The sequence below is a fragment of the Acinonyx jubatus genome, chromosome B4, assembly GCF_027475565.1.
Source record: "Acinonyx jubatus isolate Ajub_Pintada_27869175 chromosome B4, VMU_Ajub_asm_v1.0, whole genome shotgun sequence".
NCBI classification, from domain to species: domain Eukaryota; kingdom Metazoa; phylum Chordata; class Mammalia; order Carnivora; family Felidae; genus Acinonyx; species Acinonyx jubatus.
Genome location: NC_069387.1, coordinates 80,528,359 through 80,541,859, shown reverse-complemented (window position 1 = coordinate 80,541,859; position 13,501 = coordinate 80,528,359). Strand labels below are relative to the sequence as shown.

General features: G+C 39.2%; 1 protein-coding gene across 1 annotated transcript; it reads right to left on the bottom strand.

Moving 5' to 3' along the window:
* Positions 1-2,210: 2,210 nt before the first annotated feature.
* Positions 2,211-13,111, bottom strand: LOC106986868 (olfactory receptor 6C4-like). Its single transcript, XM_015085072.2, has 2 exons — positions 12,194-13,111; positions 2,211-2,366 (listed from the first exon to the last, which is right to left on the bottom strand). The coding sequence occupies exons 1-2, from the start codon at positions 13,109-13,111 to the stop codon at positions 2,211-2,213; spliced, it is 1,074 nt and encodes a 357-aa protein (XP_014940558.2).
* Between the last annotated feature and the right edge of the window lie 390 nt (positions 13,112-13,501).

Sequence of the window (13,501 nt, the reverse complement as noted above, 5' to 3'; positions counted from 1 at the left end):
TGGTGGATTCATTTGGGTTTTCTACATACAGTATCATGTCATCTGCAAATAGTGAAAATTTGACTTCTTCGTTGTTGATTTGTATGCCCTCTGTATTTTTCAAAGATTTTTTTGGAAAAAGTTTATTTATTTAGAGAGAGGGAGAGAGAGAGGCAGAGAGAGAGAGAGTCCCAAGAAGGCTCCACATTTTCAGTGCAGAGCCTGATATGGGGCTGAATCTCACTAACTGTGAGATCATGAACTGAGCCAAAGTTGGATGTTTAACCAACTGAGCCACCCAGGGTGCCCCAACCTTTATTTCTTTTTCTTGTCTGATTATGGAGGAGAAGACTTCAAGCACTATGTTAAATAGTAATGGTGAGAGTGGGCATCCTCATCTTGTTCCTGGTGGTAGGGGAAATGCTCTCAGTTTTCCCCCATTGAGGATGATATTAGCTGTGGGTCTGTATGTTAGCTGTATATGGCCTTTATGATGTTGAGGTATGTTCCATCTATCCCTAGTTTATTTAGGGTTTTAAAAAAATTTTTAACATTTATTTATTTTTGAAATAGAGACAAATAGAATGTGAGCAGAGAATGGTCAGAGAGAGGGAGACACAGAATCTGAAGCAGGCTCCAGGCTCTGAGCTGTCAACACAGAACCTGATGCAGGGCTCGAAGTCATGAATTGTGAGATCATGACCTGAGTTGATGTCAGATGCCCAACCAACAGAGCCACCCAGGTGCCCCTGCCACCTATGTCTTTATCAAGAATGGATGCTATTTTTGTAAAATGCTTTTTCTGCATCTATTTACAGGATCATATGGTTCTTATCCTTTCTTTTATTAATATGGTGTATCATGTTGATTGATTTGTGAATATTGAACCAGCCCTGCAACCCAGGAATAAATCTCACTTGTTCATGGTGAATAATTCTTTTCATGTACTGTTGAATTCAATTTGCTAGTGTCTTGGTGATAATTGGCTTTGTTCATTTTTAAAAAATGTTTATTTTTGAGAAAGAGAGCATGAGCAGAGAAGGGGCAGAGAGAGAGAGAGAGAGGGGGACCCAGGATACAAATCAGGCTCCACACTGACAGTATCTCGAATGTGGGGCTCAAACTTATGAACCATGAGATCATGACCGAGCAGAAGTTGGAGGCTCAACTGACTAGCTTTGTTCATTAAAAAAAATGTATTTACTCTCTTTTGTTCCAGTTGGGTAAATGCTGCTGATCTCTCTCTAGTTCACTGATTGTATCTTCAGTCATGAGGTCATCCAGTGAGTATTCAAAATTTCTGTTATTGTGTTTAAAGTTTTATAATTTCTGTTTGGTTCCTTTCAATAACTTTAATTTATTTTTGAGAGTTTCTGTGTTTTCATTTATTTAAGAGAAACCACAATTAAGAGAAGCATTTTTATAATGGGTGCTTTAAAATCCATATGAGATAATTCTGAAATTTGATTCATCCCGGTGTTGGCATCTATTAATTGTCTTTTTCATTCAAATTGTGGTATTTCTGGTTCTTTGTGTGATGAGCAATTTTGGATTGTATTTTTGATATTTTATTATAATATTCTGAACCCTACATACTATTTTATTTATTTATTTTTTCAGCAGTTGGTCTCTTTGATGAGGTGAAGCACAAGGGCATGTGATTGCGTATGTTCAGCCTCTTGCTGAGCCCTGCCAACACCATCCTGAAAAAAGTGAACACTCTACTCATGCTGCCTCATTGCAGATGGGTAGGGTGGAGTGGAAGTTCAGCTTCCTTCTCAGCCTTGATGACACCTTCACACTGAAAGTAGGGTGCTGATTCACACTGTCTTTTTGCCTTTAAGTGGAACTGTACAGTTAACCCCATCACTAGACCCTGCTATCATCAGGGAGAGGCAAACAGAGATCTGACTCATACCACTTTGTTGCTGCAGAGTCGGGCTTCCTAGTTCCATGCTAATCTTTGCTGGCCGGGGAAGTGGGTGAGTGGGGAGGCCAACTAGCCCATCTCACACCACTTCATTCCATATCATTGATGGTAGATAGAGGTGGAGGGTCAGCTCTCCACTGGGCCCTGCTCACACAGGGAAGAAGAAGAAGAGCTCACACTACCTCTGCCTCACACAACATCATTCTGACTTGTTAATGCCAGATGGGAGTGGAGGCTTAGCTCCCCACTGGCTTCACACTGTAGAGGGCCAGAGTGTTGACTAGTCCTATTTAGTACTGCCTCATTCAGTCTTGTTGCTCTCAGGTGGGTGTGGAGTTTCAGTTCCCCTTGGACCCCAATGACAGAAAGGGTGGAAGAAAGTAGAATGTAGCTTCAAATGACACCACCTCCAGGTGGGAGTGGAGGCTGGCTCAACACTGGACCTGCTGATACTACTCTGCAGAGGGAGTTGAAGCATTCCCTATTTCCACTGGATGAGAATGAAAGATCAGCTTCCCATTCAGCCCACTGACAGCATCCTGCCTGGGAAAGCAGAGTGAGATGCTTTCATTGTGTAGGGGATGGACGATCTACTCCACTTTTGGCCCTGCTGATACTATCTGATGGAGGAATTAGAGAACCACCTGCTACAGCCAGTTATGAGATGGAAGATAGCTATCTTCTGAGACCAGCCAACATTGCTAGGTGTGGGAAATCATTGCAATACCACTTATGCAGGGTGGGAAGGCGGAATCGAAAATCAACTCCCTGTCTGGTTCTGCTGAAGCTGCAAAGGTTGGGGTGTGTATTTTTTCTGTTGGTGTTTCACTGGAGTAGGGAAGCTATTCCCCAGAGGTTCTCCATTGTTAGCTCATCTTTCTCCTTGTCCTTTGGTTAGGAGAAATAGCCTTTTTGGGGAGTTTTTATATTTTTGTGCCTGTTGATGGTTCTGGATTGAAAGCTTCTTAAGTTCTCTATCTGGGATATATGAGAGTTGATAGAAAACCCAGGAGTCTCACTGGCATGTTGTTCCTCAGTTCTTGAGGTTCCTAGGTAGTCTTCCTTCTTTCACAGCCTTCTTATGCTTGCTTGTGTTCTCTCCAGGTTTTTTAGTTGTAATATCTGTGAGGAATGCTTCTACTTCATCTTTGCTGGAACCAGAAATAATAATCTTTAGTTTTTTAGGATACCTTAATTGAATATAGATTCTAAGGTGGCAGTTTATTATGTATGTATGTATGTATGTATGTATGTATACTTATTTATTTATGTTGAGGTATGATTAACATACAAAAATGTTATATGTATGTAATGTATTCATCTTGATGAGTTTGAAGTATATACTATGAAAAGTCACCATGAACAGTGCAATAAGCCTAACTGTCACCTCTAAAAGTATCCTTCTCTCCCTGTTTTTATTTTTTTGCTTGTGATAAGAGTATTTAACATAAGAACTACTCTTTTAACAAATTTTTAAATATTGTTCACTATTGGTACTATACTGTATAGTAGATCTCTAGGACTAATTCATTTCCTACAACATGAAACCATTTACCCTTAAATTTTTTTTAATGTTTCTTTATTTTTGAGAGAGACAGAGACAGGATGCGAGTGGGTTAGGGGCAGAGAGAGAGGGAGACACAGAATCCAAAGCAGGCTCCATGCTCCGAGCTGTCAGCACAGAGCCTGACGTGGGGTTTGAACTCATGAGCTGTGAGATAATGACCTGAGCCGAAGTCGGACTCTCAACTGACTGAGCCACCCAGGTGCCCCCATTACTCTTTAATAAACACTCCCCCAAATCTCCCTCCTCCCAGTCTCTGGGTTTGTTTTCCTTTTTCAAGGTTGCTTTGGCTCTTTGGGGTCTTTTGTGGTTCCATTCAAATTTTAGGAATGATTGTTCTCGCTCTGAGAAAAATGTTGTTGGTATTTTGATAGGGATTGCATTAAATGGGTAGATTGCTTTGGGTAGTTTAGACTTTTTTTTTTTTTTTTTTTGAGAGAGAAAGGGGGTGCAAGTGAGTGAGGGGCAGAGAGAGAGAGAGAGAGAGAGAGAGAGAGAGAGAGAGAGAACAGAGAGAGAGACAAGTGGGGCTCACCCAAAGCAGGGCTCATGTTTTTTGCCCAAAGCAGGACTCAAGCTAACCCAAAGTGGGGCTCAAACTCATGTGTCATGATGATTGATTTGTGAGTATTGAACCACACTTGCAACCCAGGAATAAATCTCCCTTGATTGTGGTGAATGATTTTTGGTAATGTATTGTTGGATTTGGTGTGCTAGAATTTTGCAAATAGATTCGTCAGAGATTTTGGCCTGTAATTCCCTTTTCCCGTAGTGTTTTTATCTGTTTTTGGAATTAGGGTAATGCTGGCTTCATAGAATGATTTGGAATTTTTCCTTCCTCTTGTATATTTTGGAATAGTTTGAGAAGAATTAGGTATTAATTTTTCTTTAAACATTTGGTACATTTTTGGTGCATTTGCCTTGAAGCCATTTGGTGCTGGACTTCTGTTTGTTTGGAGTTTTTTGATTACTGATTCAATTTTGTTGCTGGTTATTGGTCTGTTCAGGTTTTCTATTTCTTTTTGTTTCACTTTTGGTAGTATATATGTTTCTAGGAACTTGTCCATTTCTTCTAGGTTGTCCAATTTGTTGGCATGTAGTTTTTTTACAATATTCTCTCTTTTAAAGTTTTTTTTATTGTTTATTATTTTTGAGAGAGAGAGAGAGAGAGAGAGAGAGAGAGAGAGAGAGGGAATATCTGACAGCAAGCAGGGAAAGGGCAGAGAGAGAGGGAGACACAGAATCGGAAGCAGGCTCCAGGCTCTAAGCTCTCAGGACAGAACCTGATGTGGGGCTCGAACTCACAGACTGCGAGATCATGACCTGAGCTGTAGTCGGCCACCCAACCAACTGAGCCACCCAGGCGCCCCTACAATATTCTCTTATAATTGTATTTCTGTGGTGTTGGTTATGATTTCTCCTCTCTTATTTATGATTTATATATTTGGGTCCTTCCTCTTTTCTTTTTGATGAGTCACACTAAAAGTTATCAATTTTATTAACTTTTTTCAAAGAACTAGTTCCCTTTTTGATTTGTTCTATTATATTTTTTAGTTTCTATATCATTTATTTCTGCTCTAATCTTTATTATTTCCTTGCTTCTTCTGTCTTTAGGCTTCATTTGTTTTTCTTTTCTAGCTCCTTTAGGAGTAAGGTTAGGTGGTTTATTTGATACTTTTCTTGCTTCCTGAGTTAGACCTGTATTAGTATATACTTCCCTCTTAGGACCACTTTTGCCGCATCCCAAAGGTTTTGGACTGTTTTGTTTTCATTTTCATTTGTTTCCATGTATTCTTGTCATTTATTTTTTTATTTCCTTGTTGATTCATTCATTGTTTAGTAGCATGTTGTTTAACTTCCATGTGTTTGTGGTCTTTCCAGATTTTTTCTTGTGGTTGACTTCTAGTGTCATAGTGTTGTGGTCAAAAAAGGTGCATGGTGTGACTTTATTCTTTTTGTATTTGTTGAGCCTAATATGTGACCTAATATGTGATCTTATGGAGAATGTTCCATGTGTATTCTGAAAAATGTGTGCTCTGTGGAAGCATCCCATGCTCATGGATTGGAAGAGCAAACATTGTTAAAATGTGTATACTGCCCAAAGCAATCTACACATTTAATGCAATATCTGTCAAAATACCAACAGCATTTTCTCAGAACTAGAAGAAACAACCCCAAAATTTGTATGGAGCCACAAAAGACTCTGAATGGCCAGAGAAACTTTGAAAAAGAAAATAAAACTGGAGGCATCACGATTTTGAATTTCAAGCTATCTTATAAATCTTCAAGATGGTATGGTACTGGCACAAAAACAGACATATAGATATATGGAACAGAATAGAAATCCAAAAATTGACTCACAACTCTATGGCCAACTAATCTTTGACAAAACAGGAAAGAATATCCAATGGAAAAAAGACAGTCTCTTCAGCAAATGGTGTTGGGGAAACTGGATAGCAGCATGCAGAAGGATGAAACTGGACCACTTTCTTACACCATACACCACTTTCTTATGCCATACACAAAAATAAAATTAAAATGGATGAAAGACCATAACACAAAGGATCTTTAGACATTAGCCAGACATATATCTGGTGGCTACATGAAGGCATGAAGGGAGTGCGTGTGGTTTCAAGGAATGTCAGGGAGTTACAGCAAGTGTTGTGTATAAGCTGTTTTTTGGGGGATCATGGAGCTCTGTATTTCATAATGCTATTGCATTCAATAGCCTTGAGATCAGAACATTGCTGACATTTTATCTATTACCCCATTCACCCTCTAGGACTTACAATACACTGTCTAGAAATAACTCCACGGCATCTTCTGTCAACTTTTTTTTAAAAAAAGCTTTTATTTTAATTCCAGTTAGTTAATATAAAGTGTTATATTAGTTTCAGGTGGTGTAGAATACAGTAATTCAACACCTCCATACATCACTCTGTGCTCATCACAAGTGCATTTCTTTTCTTTTTTAAAAATTTTTTTAACGTTTTATTTATTTTTGAGACAGGGAGAGACAGAGCATGAACAGGGGAGGGTCAGAGAGAGGGAGACACAGAATCTGAAACAGACTCCAGGCTCTGAGCTGTCAGCACAGAGCCCAACACGGGGCTCGAACTCACGGACTGCGAGATCATGACCTGAGCTGAAGTCGGCCGATTAACCGACTGAGCCACCCAGGCGCCCTGTCACAAGTGCATTTCTTAATCCCCATCACCTATATAACCCATCCCTCCACCCACCTCCTCTGGTAGCCATTGGTCTGTTCTCTATGGTTAAGAGTCTGTGTCTTGATTTTTCTCTTCCTTCCTTCCTTCCTTCCTTCCCCCTTTGCTTGTTTGTTTTGTTTCTTAAATTCCACATATGGGTGAAATCATTGGTATTTGTCTTTCTCTGACTGACTTATGTTGCTTAGCTCCAGCTATGTCATTGCAAATGACAAGATTTCATTCTTTTTAATGGCTGAATAAATGTTCTCTTGTGTGTGTGTGTGTGTGTGTGTGTGTGTGTGTATCACACATCTTCTTTATCCATTCATCAGTTGATGGATACTTGGGCTGTTTCCATATCTTGGCTATTGTAAATAATGGTGCTATAAACATAGGGGTGCATGTATTCCTTTTTTTAAAGTTCATTTATTTATTTTTGAGAGAGAGAGAGAGGAAGAAAGAGAGGACACAAGCAGGGAAGGGACAGAGAAAGAGGAAGAGAGAGTAAATGCTGTTATCTCAGCACAGAGCCCAATGGGGGGCTTGAACCCATGAACTGCAAGATCATGACCTGAGCCAAAACCAAGAGTCAGACATTTAACTGACTGAGCCCCCCAGACATCCCTATATTTATTCCTTTTATTCAGTGTTCTTGTATTCTTTGGGTAAATACCCAGGAGTGCAATTGTTGGATCACAAGGTAGTTCTATTTTTAACTTTTTGAGGAATCTCCATGCTGTTTTCCACAGCAGCCACACCACTGTGGAATTTCCACTAATGGTGCATGAGTGTTCCCTTTTCTCCATATCCTTGCCAAGACTTGTTGTTTCTTGTGTTTTTGATTTTAGCCATTCTGACAAGTGAAAGATGATATCTCATTGTAGTTTTGATGTGCCTTTTTTTTTCTTTGAAGATTCCTTATTTTGCCTTAATTTTTGAAAGATATTTTCACTGGGCATAGAATTCTAGGTCAATAGAATTCTTCCCAGTATTTTAAAGCTGCCATATCATTGTCTTCCGGGTGGAATAATTTCTTTTGAGAAATCTACTGAAATTCTCATGCTTGTTTTTTTTAATGAGTAGTTTGGTTTTTCTTGGAATGATTTCATCAAATATTCTTATTTTGGTTTTTGTAAGTTTTATATGATATATCTAAGTGTGTGTGTGTGAGAGAGGGGGGGGGGCGGGGAGAGAGATGTTTGTGTGTATCATTCATCCTGATATTCTGCAATGGGTTCTCTGGTTTTCTTGGGTCTGTGTTTTGTTTTCTTTCATTACGATTGGAAAATTACCTGACATCACTTCAGATATTTCTTTCTGCCCAATTTTCTCTTTTCTTTTGGGAGTTCTATTGCACATATTTTTGAGTGTTTTATATTGTCCCATTGCTCTGAAATGGTCTACTTTTTTTCCCATACTTTTTTCTCTTTGTACTTAATTTGGATAATTTCTGTTGACTTGTATTCACTTTCACTGATTCTTTCCTAAACTGTGTCCAGTAGGCTTATGAACCCATTACAGAGTTTTTTATTTTTGTTCACGTATATGTTAGTGCTAGCGTTCCATTATGCTAAACACACACACACACACACACACACACACACACACACTTTCTCTCTTTCTGTTAAAGTTTCCCAACTGTTCATGCGTGTTGTCCACTTTGCTCATTAAATCTTTTAACAGAGCAATTGTAATTATTTTATAGTCCTTGACTAATAATTCTAACATACGTGTCATCTCAGAGTTAGGTTCAAAATTGTGTTTTGATAATGAGTTCCTTCTTGACTTTTTTGTGTGCATTATAATTTAAAAAATGTTTACTTATTTATTTTTGGGGGGGGTAGGGACAGAGAGAGAGGGAGGCAGAATCCCAAGCAGGTACTGTTCTGTCAGTGCAGAGTACATCATGAGGCTCGAATGAACCACAAAATCATGATCTGAGCCAAAATCAAGAGTTGGATGCATAACTGACTGAGCCATTCAGGTGCCCTTGTATTGTAATCTTTGATTGCATGTTGGACATTACATGTAGACAAATAGTAGAGACTGAGATAAATAGTATTTATATAGAGAAGTGGAGAAATGGGTGTGTATTTTATTCTGTAAAGATAATGATAGGTTTATTCATCCTAGTCAGGAGTTGAACTGAATTTAGTTTTTGTTGTTGCTATCAATAATTTCAGTGCACCATAATCTTCAAAATCCTTCCATTATGGGCTTGTAATATCTTGTGTATAGTGTGGTGGCTCAGTTGCTAAATTCACTGATGTTGATCTGGAAAAATGTCTCAGAGAAGGGGAATGCAGTGGCAGATGTGATGATGTAGGCATTTGAAAAATACAGGGAAATAAATGCCTACAAAGATGGTAGAGTTGATTGGTTACTGCCAAGTTATATTGATGCCTTGATGAGGGATAATGAGAGTTAAGGGATGTTAACAAGCAGTTAGTGGCTATGAATGAGAGCCAGAGGGTCTACTTATGTTGTAAATTACAAAGAGGCTCTTATCTCCTGTAGTTGAAGGGCAGACATAGTTGAGTGACATGTTGATCTACTTGTTAGAAGTATAGAACTCCAGAGACATTTCAATGCTCATCCAAGGCAGATCAGTTATGAAACTCAAGACCCTAATGGGGAAAACATGGGTACTGGAAACATGGAAAAGGCACATATGGATGAATGCTTGTGAGGATTTTGACTTTGTTGCTTGCTATTAACAATTTGGATTTGTAGAGGTGGCCCACTCTTCCCTACCAAGAGTTAGCCGAAAGATGCTTCTGAGGCCTCTCTCTTATAAGGCACCAGATGCTTCTTCCTCAGTTCTTCTCCTGGATGCCAGGCTGGTAACTAGTATTATCCATCTGAGGACATACTGGGCTTGGCGAAGGAGGGAAGAACATATACACTAGAAAAATTGAAAGAGTTGGCTAGCTTGTACTGGCAGAAGTCAGAAAAGTGTCTTTGGGATTCGATTTTGGTCAGGGTCCCAGAATATAATACTGGCTGAGGAAGAATTTATTGACATCCTCAAGATGTGGGATTTCGCATCTTAGCAACAACCCCATTTGACTGCTGGGGTGGCTTTTAGAACCTGAAAAAGTGATTTCCAACAACACTGAGTGATGTGGAAACACCTAACTTTCCCTGAAGGATGGTAATGGAAGGAATAAAAAGGCTGAAGGAGGTAAGCATAATGGAATGATGTAAGAGCATTAGATTCACTAGATTTGTTCTACAGGAGGGTCAATAGGATACATTCACTGAGGACATAAGGAATATGCTGCTGAGAGGGACATCAGAATCACTAAAAGTTCAATAATGACACTCATTCACTAGGGATGATAGTAGGACAGATGGTCACAGAGTTGGGCTTGTTAATTTTCATGGTGATAATGGGCCCTTAGGAGTAGAGGCCATGTGGCTCTACTTGACTGCCAGAAGCATTTACCAGAAGGATTGGCAGAGTAAGAGGGGAAGCCAAGGGACTTGAACTGCAGGAAGTTGTGGAGATAGTTAATAGACCATAGTATCCTAAAGCCTCCCTAAGTAGCATTTGTAACTCTTCCAACTTCCTCAGTCTCATCTACAAATGTACAGTAAAACCTTGGATTGAGAGGAACTTGTTCTGTGAGTGTTACACAAGATGGACAAACATTTCTAATAAATTTTAACTTGATAAATGAGCAATGTCTTGCAATATGAGTAGTATGTGATGCAGAATGTCACATGATCACAACTGAGCCAATGGTACTTCTCTCTCTCTCACTGCGGGATGGTGGGTGATCATCTCCCATGCTTGGATGCTCAGTCTCAGGCCACAGTGTTGGGCAGAAATCAGTGATTTTATAGAACTTTGGAAGGTTCCCACAACTGGCATCTGACTTTTGCTTCCAACTGTTGCATCGTGAGCAACAGCAAGAGGTTATGGAGGAGATCTTGTCTGCAGAGGAGGAGAAAAAGTTGGGGGAATCCCTCACTTCAAATGGGATTAGAAAGATGTGTAAAATGTGGGAAACAGTGAAAAATTTTGTAGAAAAGCACCACCCGAATAAGACCGTAGCAGTGTGAGTGATGAATCTGTTTAACGACAATGCAATATCACTTTTCAACGAAATCTTCAAAAGGAGGCGAAGCAAGTGTCATTGGATAGCTTCTAAAGCTGCATGAAAAGTAAAAGATTCCATTGAGCCAATAGGTACCAGTGATTCTGTTAGTGATAGTGAAAGTTGTCCTACACAATAGCCCTCCTTTCTCTTGTCTCCCTCATACCAGCCATGAGGGTTTTCAAAGGCAAATTCAGGTTAATTTGTTTATTTTTCTTTATATTTTGTATTTTCTTGATTATTTTGTATTGTATTACATTACAGTATTGTAATCGTTTTTATGAATATTTTTGGGTTATAGAACGAATCATCTGAGTTTCCCTTATTTCTTATGGGGAAATTCACCTCGATATACAAGTACTTTGGATTGCAAGCATGTTTCTAGAATGAATTATGCTCAAAAACCAAGGATTTACTGTGTTCTTTAAAAGTCAGGCATACTTTGCCACACTCCAGCTTCTATAGATTTTAATCATTGTCAACATGGCCTGAGATAATCTCTTCGTCTGATTTTTCCTTTAAATGGAATCCAAATCTTTCTGATTTCAGCTCTCAAATGAGTCAGAAATGTCCTTATGAATGATCATGAAATTCCATGCTGTCCTTTACAGTAGGAAGTATTTTCTATAGGAGATGCCAGAAAGAGGCAACCTTTAAGAGCTGCCAGAGGGAGAAACTTCAGAAAGCAAATAGTTGAAAACCTGAGAAAGATGATCTGAAGTATAATTGTGTGTGTGTGTGTGACATCATGAATAATATTTTCTGGGAAGAATGGAGGAATTTCTGAAAAAATGGGCTTACAACTTTTTGATAGTGATTGGTAAGACTAATAGCTTTTCATGGGAAAACAGACTTAAACATTCAGCTGATCACCCGATTTATGATAAGCAAAATAATTTTTAATCAGATTGTTCTTTTTTATATGTAGTCCAAAAATATTATTTTCCTAATTTCCCCTCTTATTTCCCCCTAATATTTCCCCTTAATTTCCCCCTTATATGTACCAGAAAAAGGATCTTTGAGTATCTTTCTCTTGCTTGCAAATTTAAAACAAAATTTTGATGCATGCTCACAATCGATTCATATGAGAAATTACTTTAAAAGAGATATCAGGGGCGCCTGGGTGGCTCAGTCAGTTAAGCATCTGACTTTGGTTCAGGTCATGATCTCACAGTTCATGAGTTCGAGCCATGCATCGGGCTCTCTGCTGTCAGCACTGAGCCTGCCTTGGATCCTCTGTCCCCCTCTTTCTTTGCCCCTCCCCCATTTGCACTCTTTCTCTCTCAAAAATAAATAAAAACATTAAAAAAGAGATATCAGAAGCTCAAGTTATCAGTTGGAGTACCTTCAAGAATTTCATTCAAAATTTCTATTGATTTTGAGGCCATTAAAATGAATAAAGATGCACTATTTTTCTGGTCACATCCTTGAAGGCTTGTTTTACTTGTTTGTTCCTTAAGGTGTAAATGAATGGGTTCAATAAAGGAGCAACCGAAGTATTGAGAACAGCTATCCCCTTATTGAAGGCAACTCCTTCTTTAGCTGAGGGTTTTATGTACATGAAGATGCAGCTGCCATAAGAGAGGGAGATGACAATCATGTGGGAAGAACACGTGGAAAAAGCCTTTTTCCTTTGCTGAGCTGAGGGGATCTTGAGAATGGTCCAGATGATGTTTGTGTAGGAGAGAATCACCAGCACCAGAGTGACCACCAAGGTCACAACTGCTAAGATAAAGTCAACCAGCTCCAGGAATCTTGTGTCTGAGCAAGATATTTCTAGGAGGGGTCCATAGTCACAGTAATAATGATTCAGCATGTTGGAGGCACAGAAATCCAGCTGACTGGTCAGGATGATTGGGGATATGATGATTAGGAATCCAGCCAACCAAGAGCAGAGGACCAGCTGGATGCAGACTGTGCTGCTCATAATGGTCATGTAATGCAGGGGTTTGCATATGGCCACATAGCGGTCAAAGGACATGGCAGCTAGAAGGTAAAACTCTGTGGCTCCGAAGAAGATGGCAAAGAAGTACTGAGTGAAGCAGCCAGCAAAGCTGATGCTCTTGTTTCCAGTTGTGATGCTGAACAGCAGCCTGGGAGTAAAAGTGGTTGTAAAGGAAATTTCTAAGAAGGAGAAATTCCGGAGGAAGAAATACATGGGAGTCTGGAGGTGGGAATCCAGTAGAGTAAGGGTGATGATTGTCAGGTTTCCAATCATGCTGAATATGTAGGTGAGGAAGAGAAATATAAAGATTACAAGTTGGATCTCCGGGATGTCTGATAGTCCCAGCAGAATGAATTCTGTCAGAAAGGTTTGGTTTTTCATTGCTAACCTTTGCTGCCTGTGAAGCTGAGAAGGAGATAAATGAGTGATGAGAAAGACAAGAAATCTCAGAAATATTGAGTGAGAATATGGATTTACTATGGAATTTGTTCATGGGAAATTCTTTTGTCCACCTGACCCAAAGAGAATGTTTGTTTCAATCTAGCCCTTCACAAAATTTGCTAAAGTTCCCATATAGGAGGCTTTATTTCTAAGACCCTTTCCTTAGAACAACACATGGCCACTTGGTCTTCTTAATGCATGCTCTGCATTTTAATTTTTATTCTCTTAATCTTACTTTTCCTTTCATATCTATGCAACTCCTTTCCTATTATAGAACAGCCTTAATGCTTTAGCTGTTTGCTTCATTTGCTGTCCTCTCCCACATATTTG

Excerpts from the sequence above, each read along its gene's own strand:
- LOC106986868 (XM_015085072.2), bottom strand. The coding sequence starts at position 13,111 with ATGAAAAACCAAACCTTTCTGACAGAATTCATTCTGCTGGGACTATCA. Across the intron at positions 2,367-12,193 it reads AGGATGTGACCAGAAAAATA|AGTAGTATCAGCAGGTCCAG; the intron begins GTGCATCTTTAT and ends CTCCCTCTGCAG.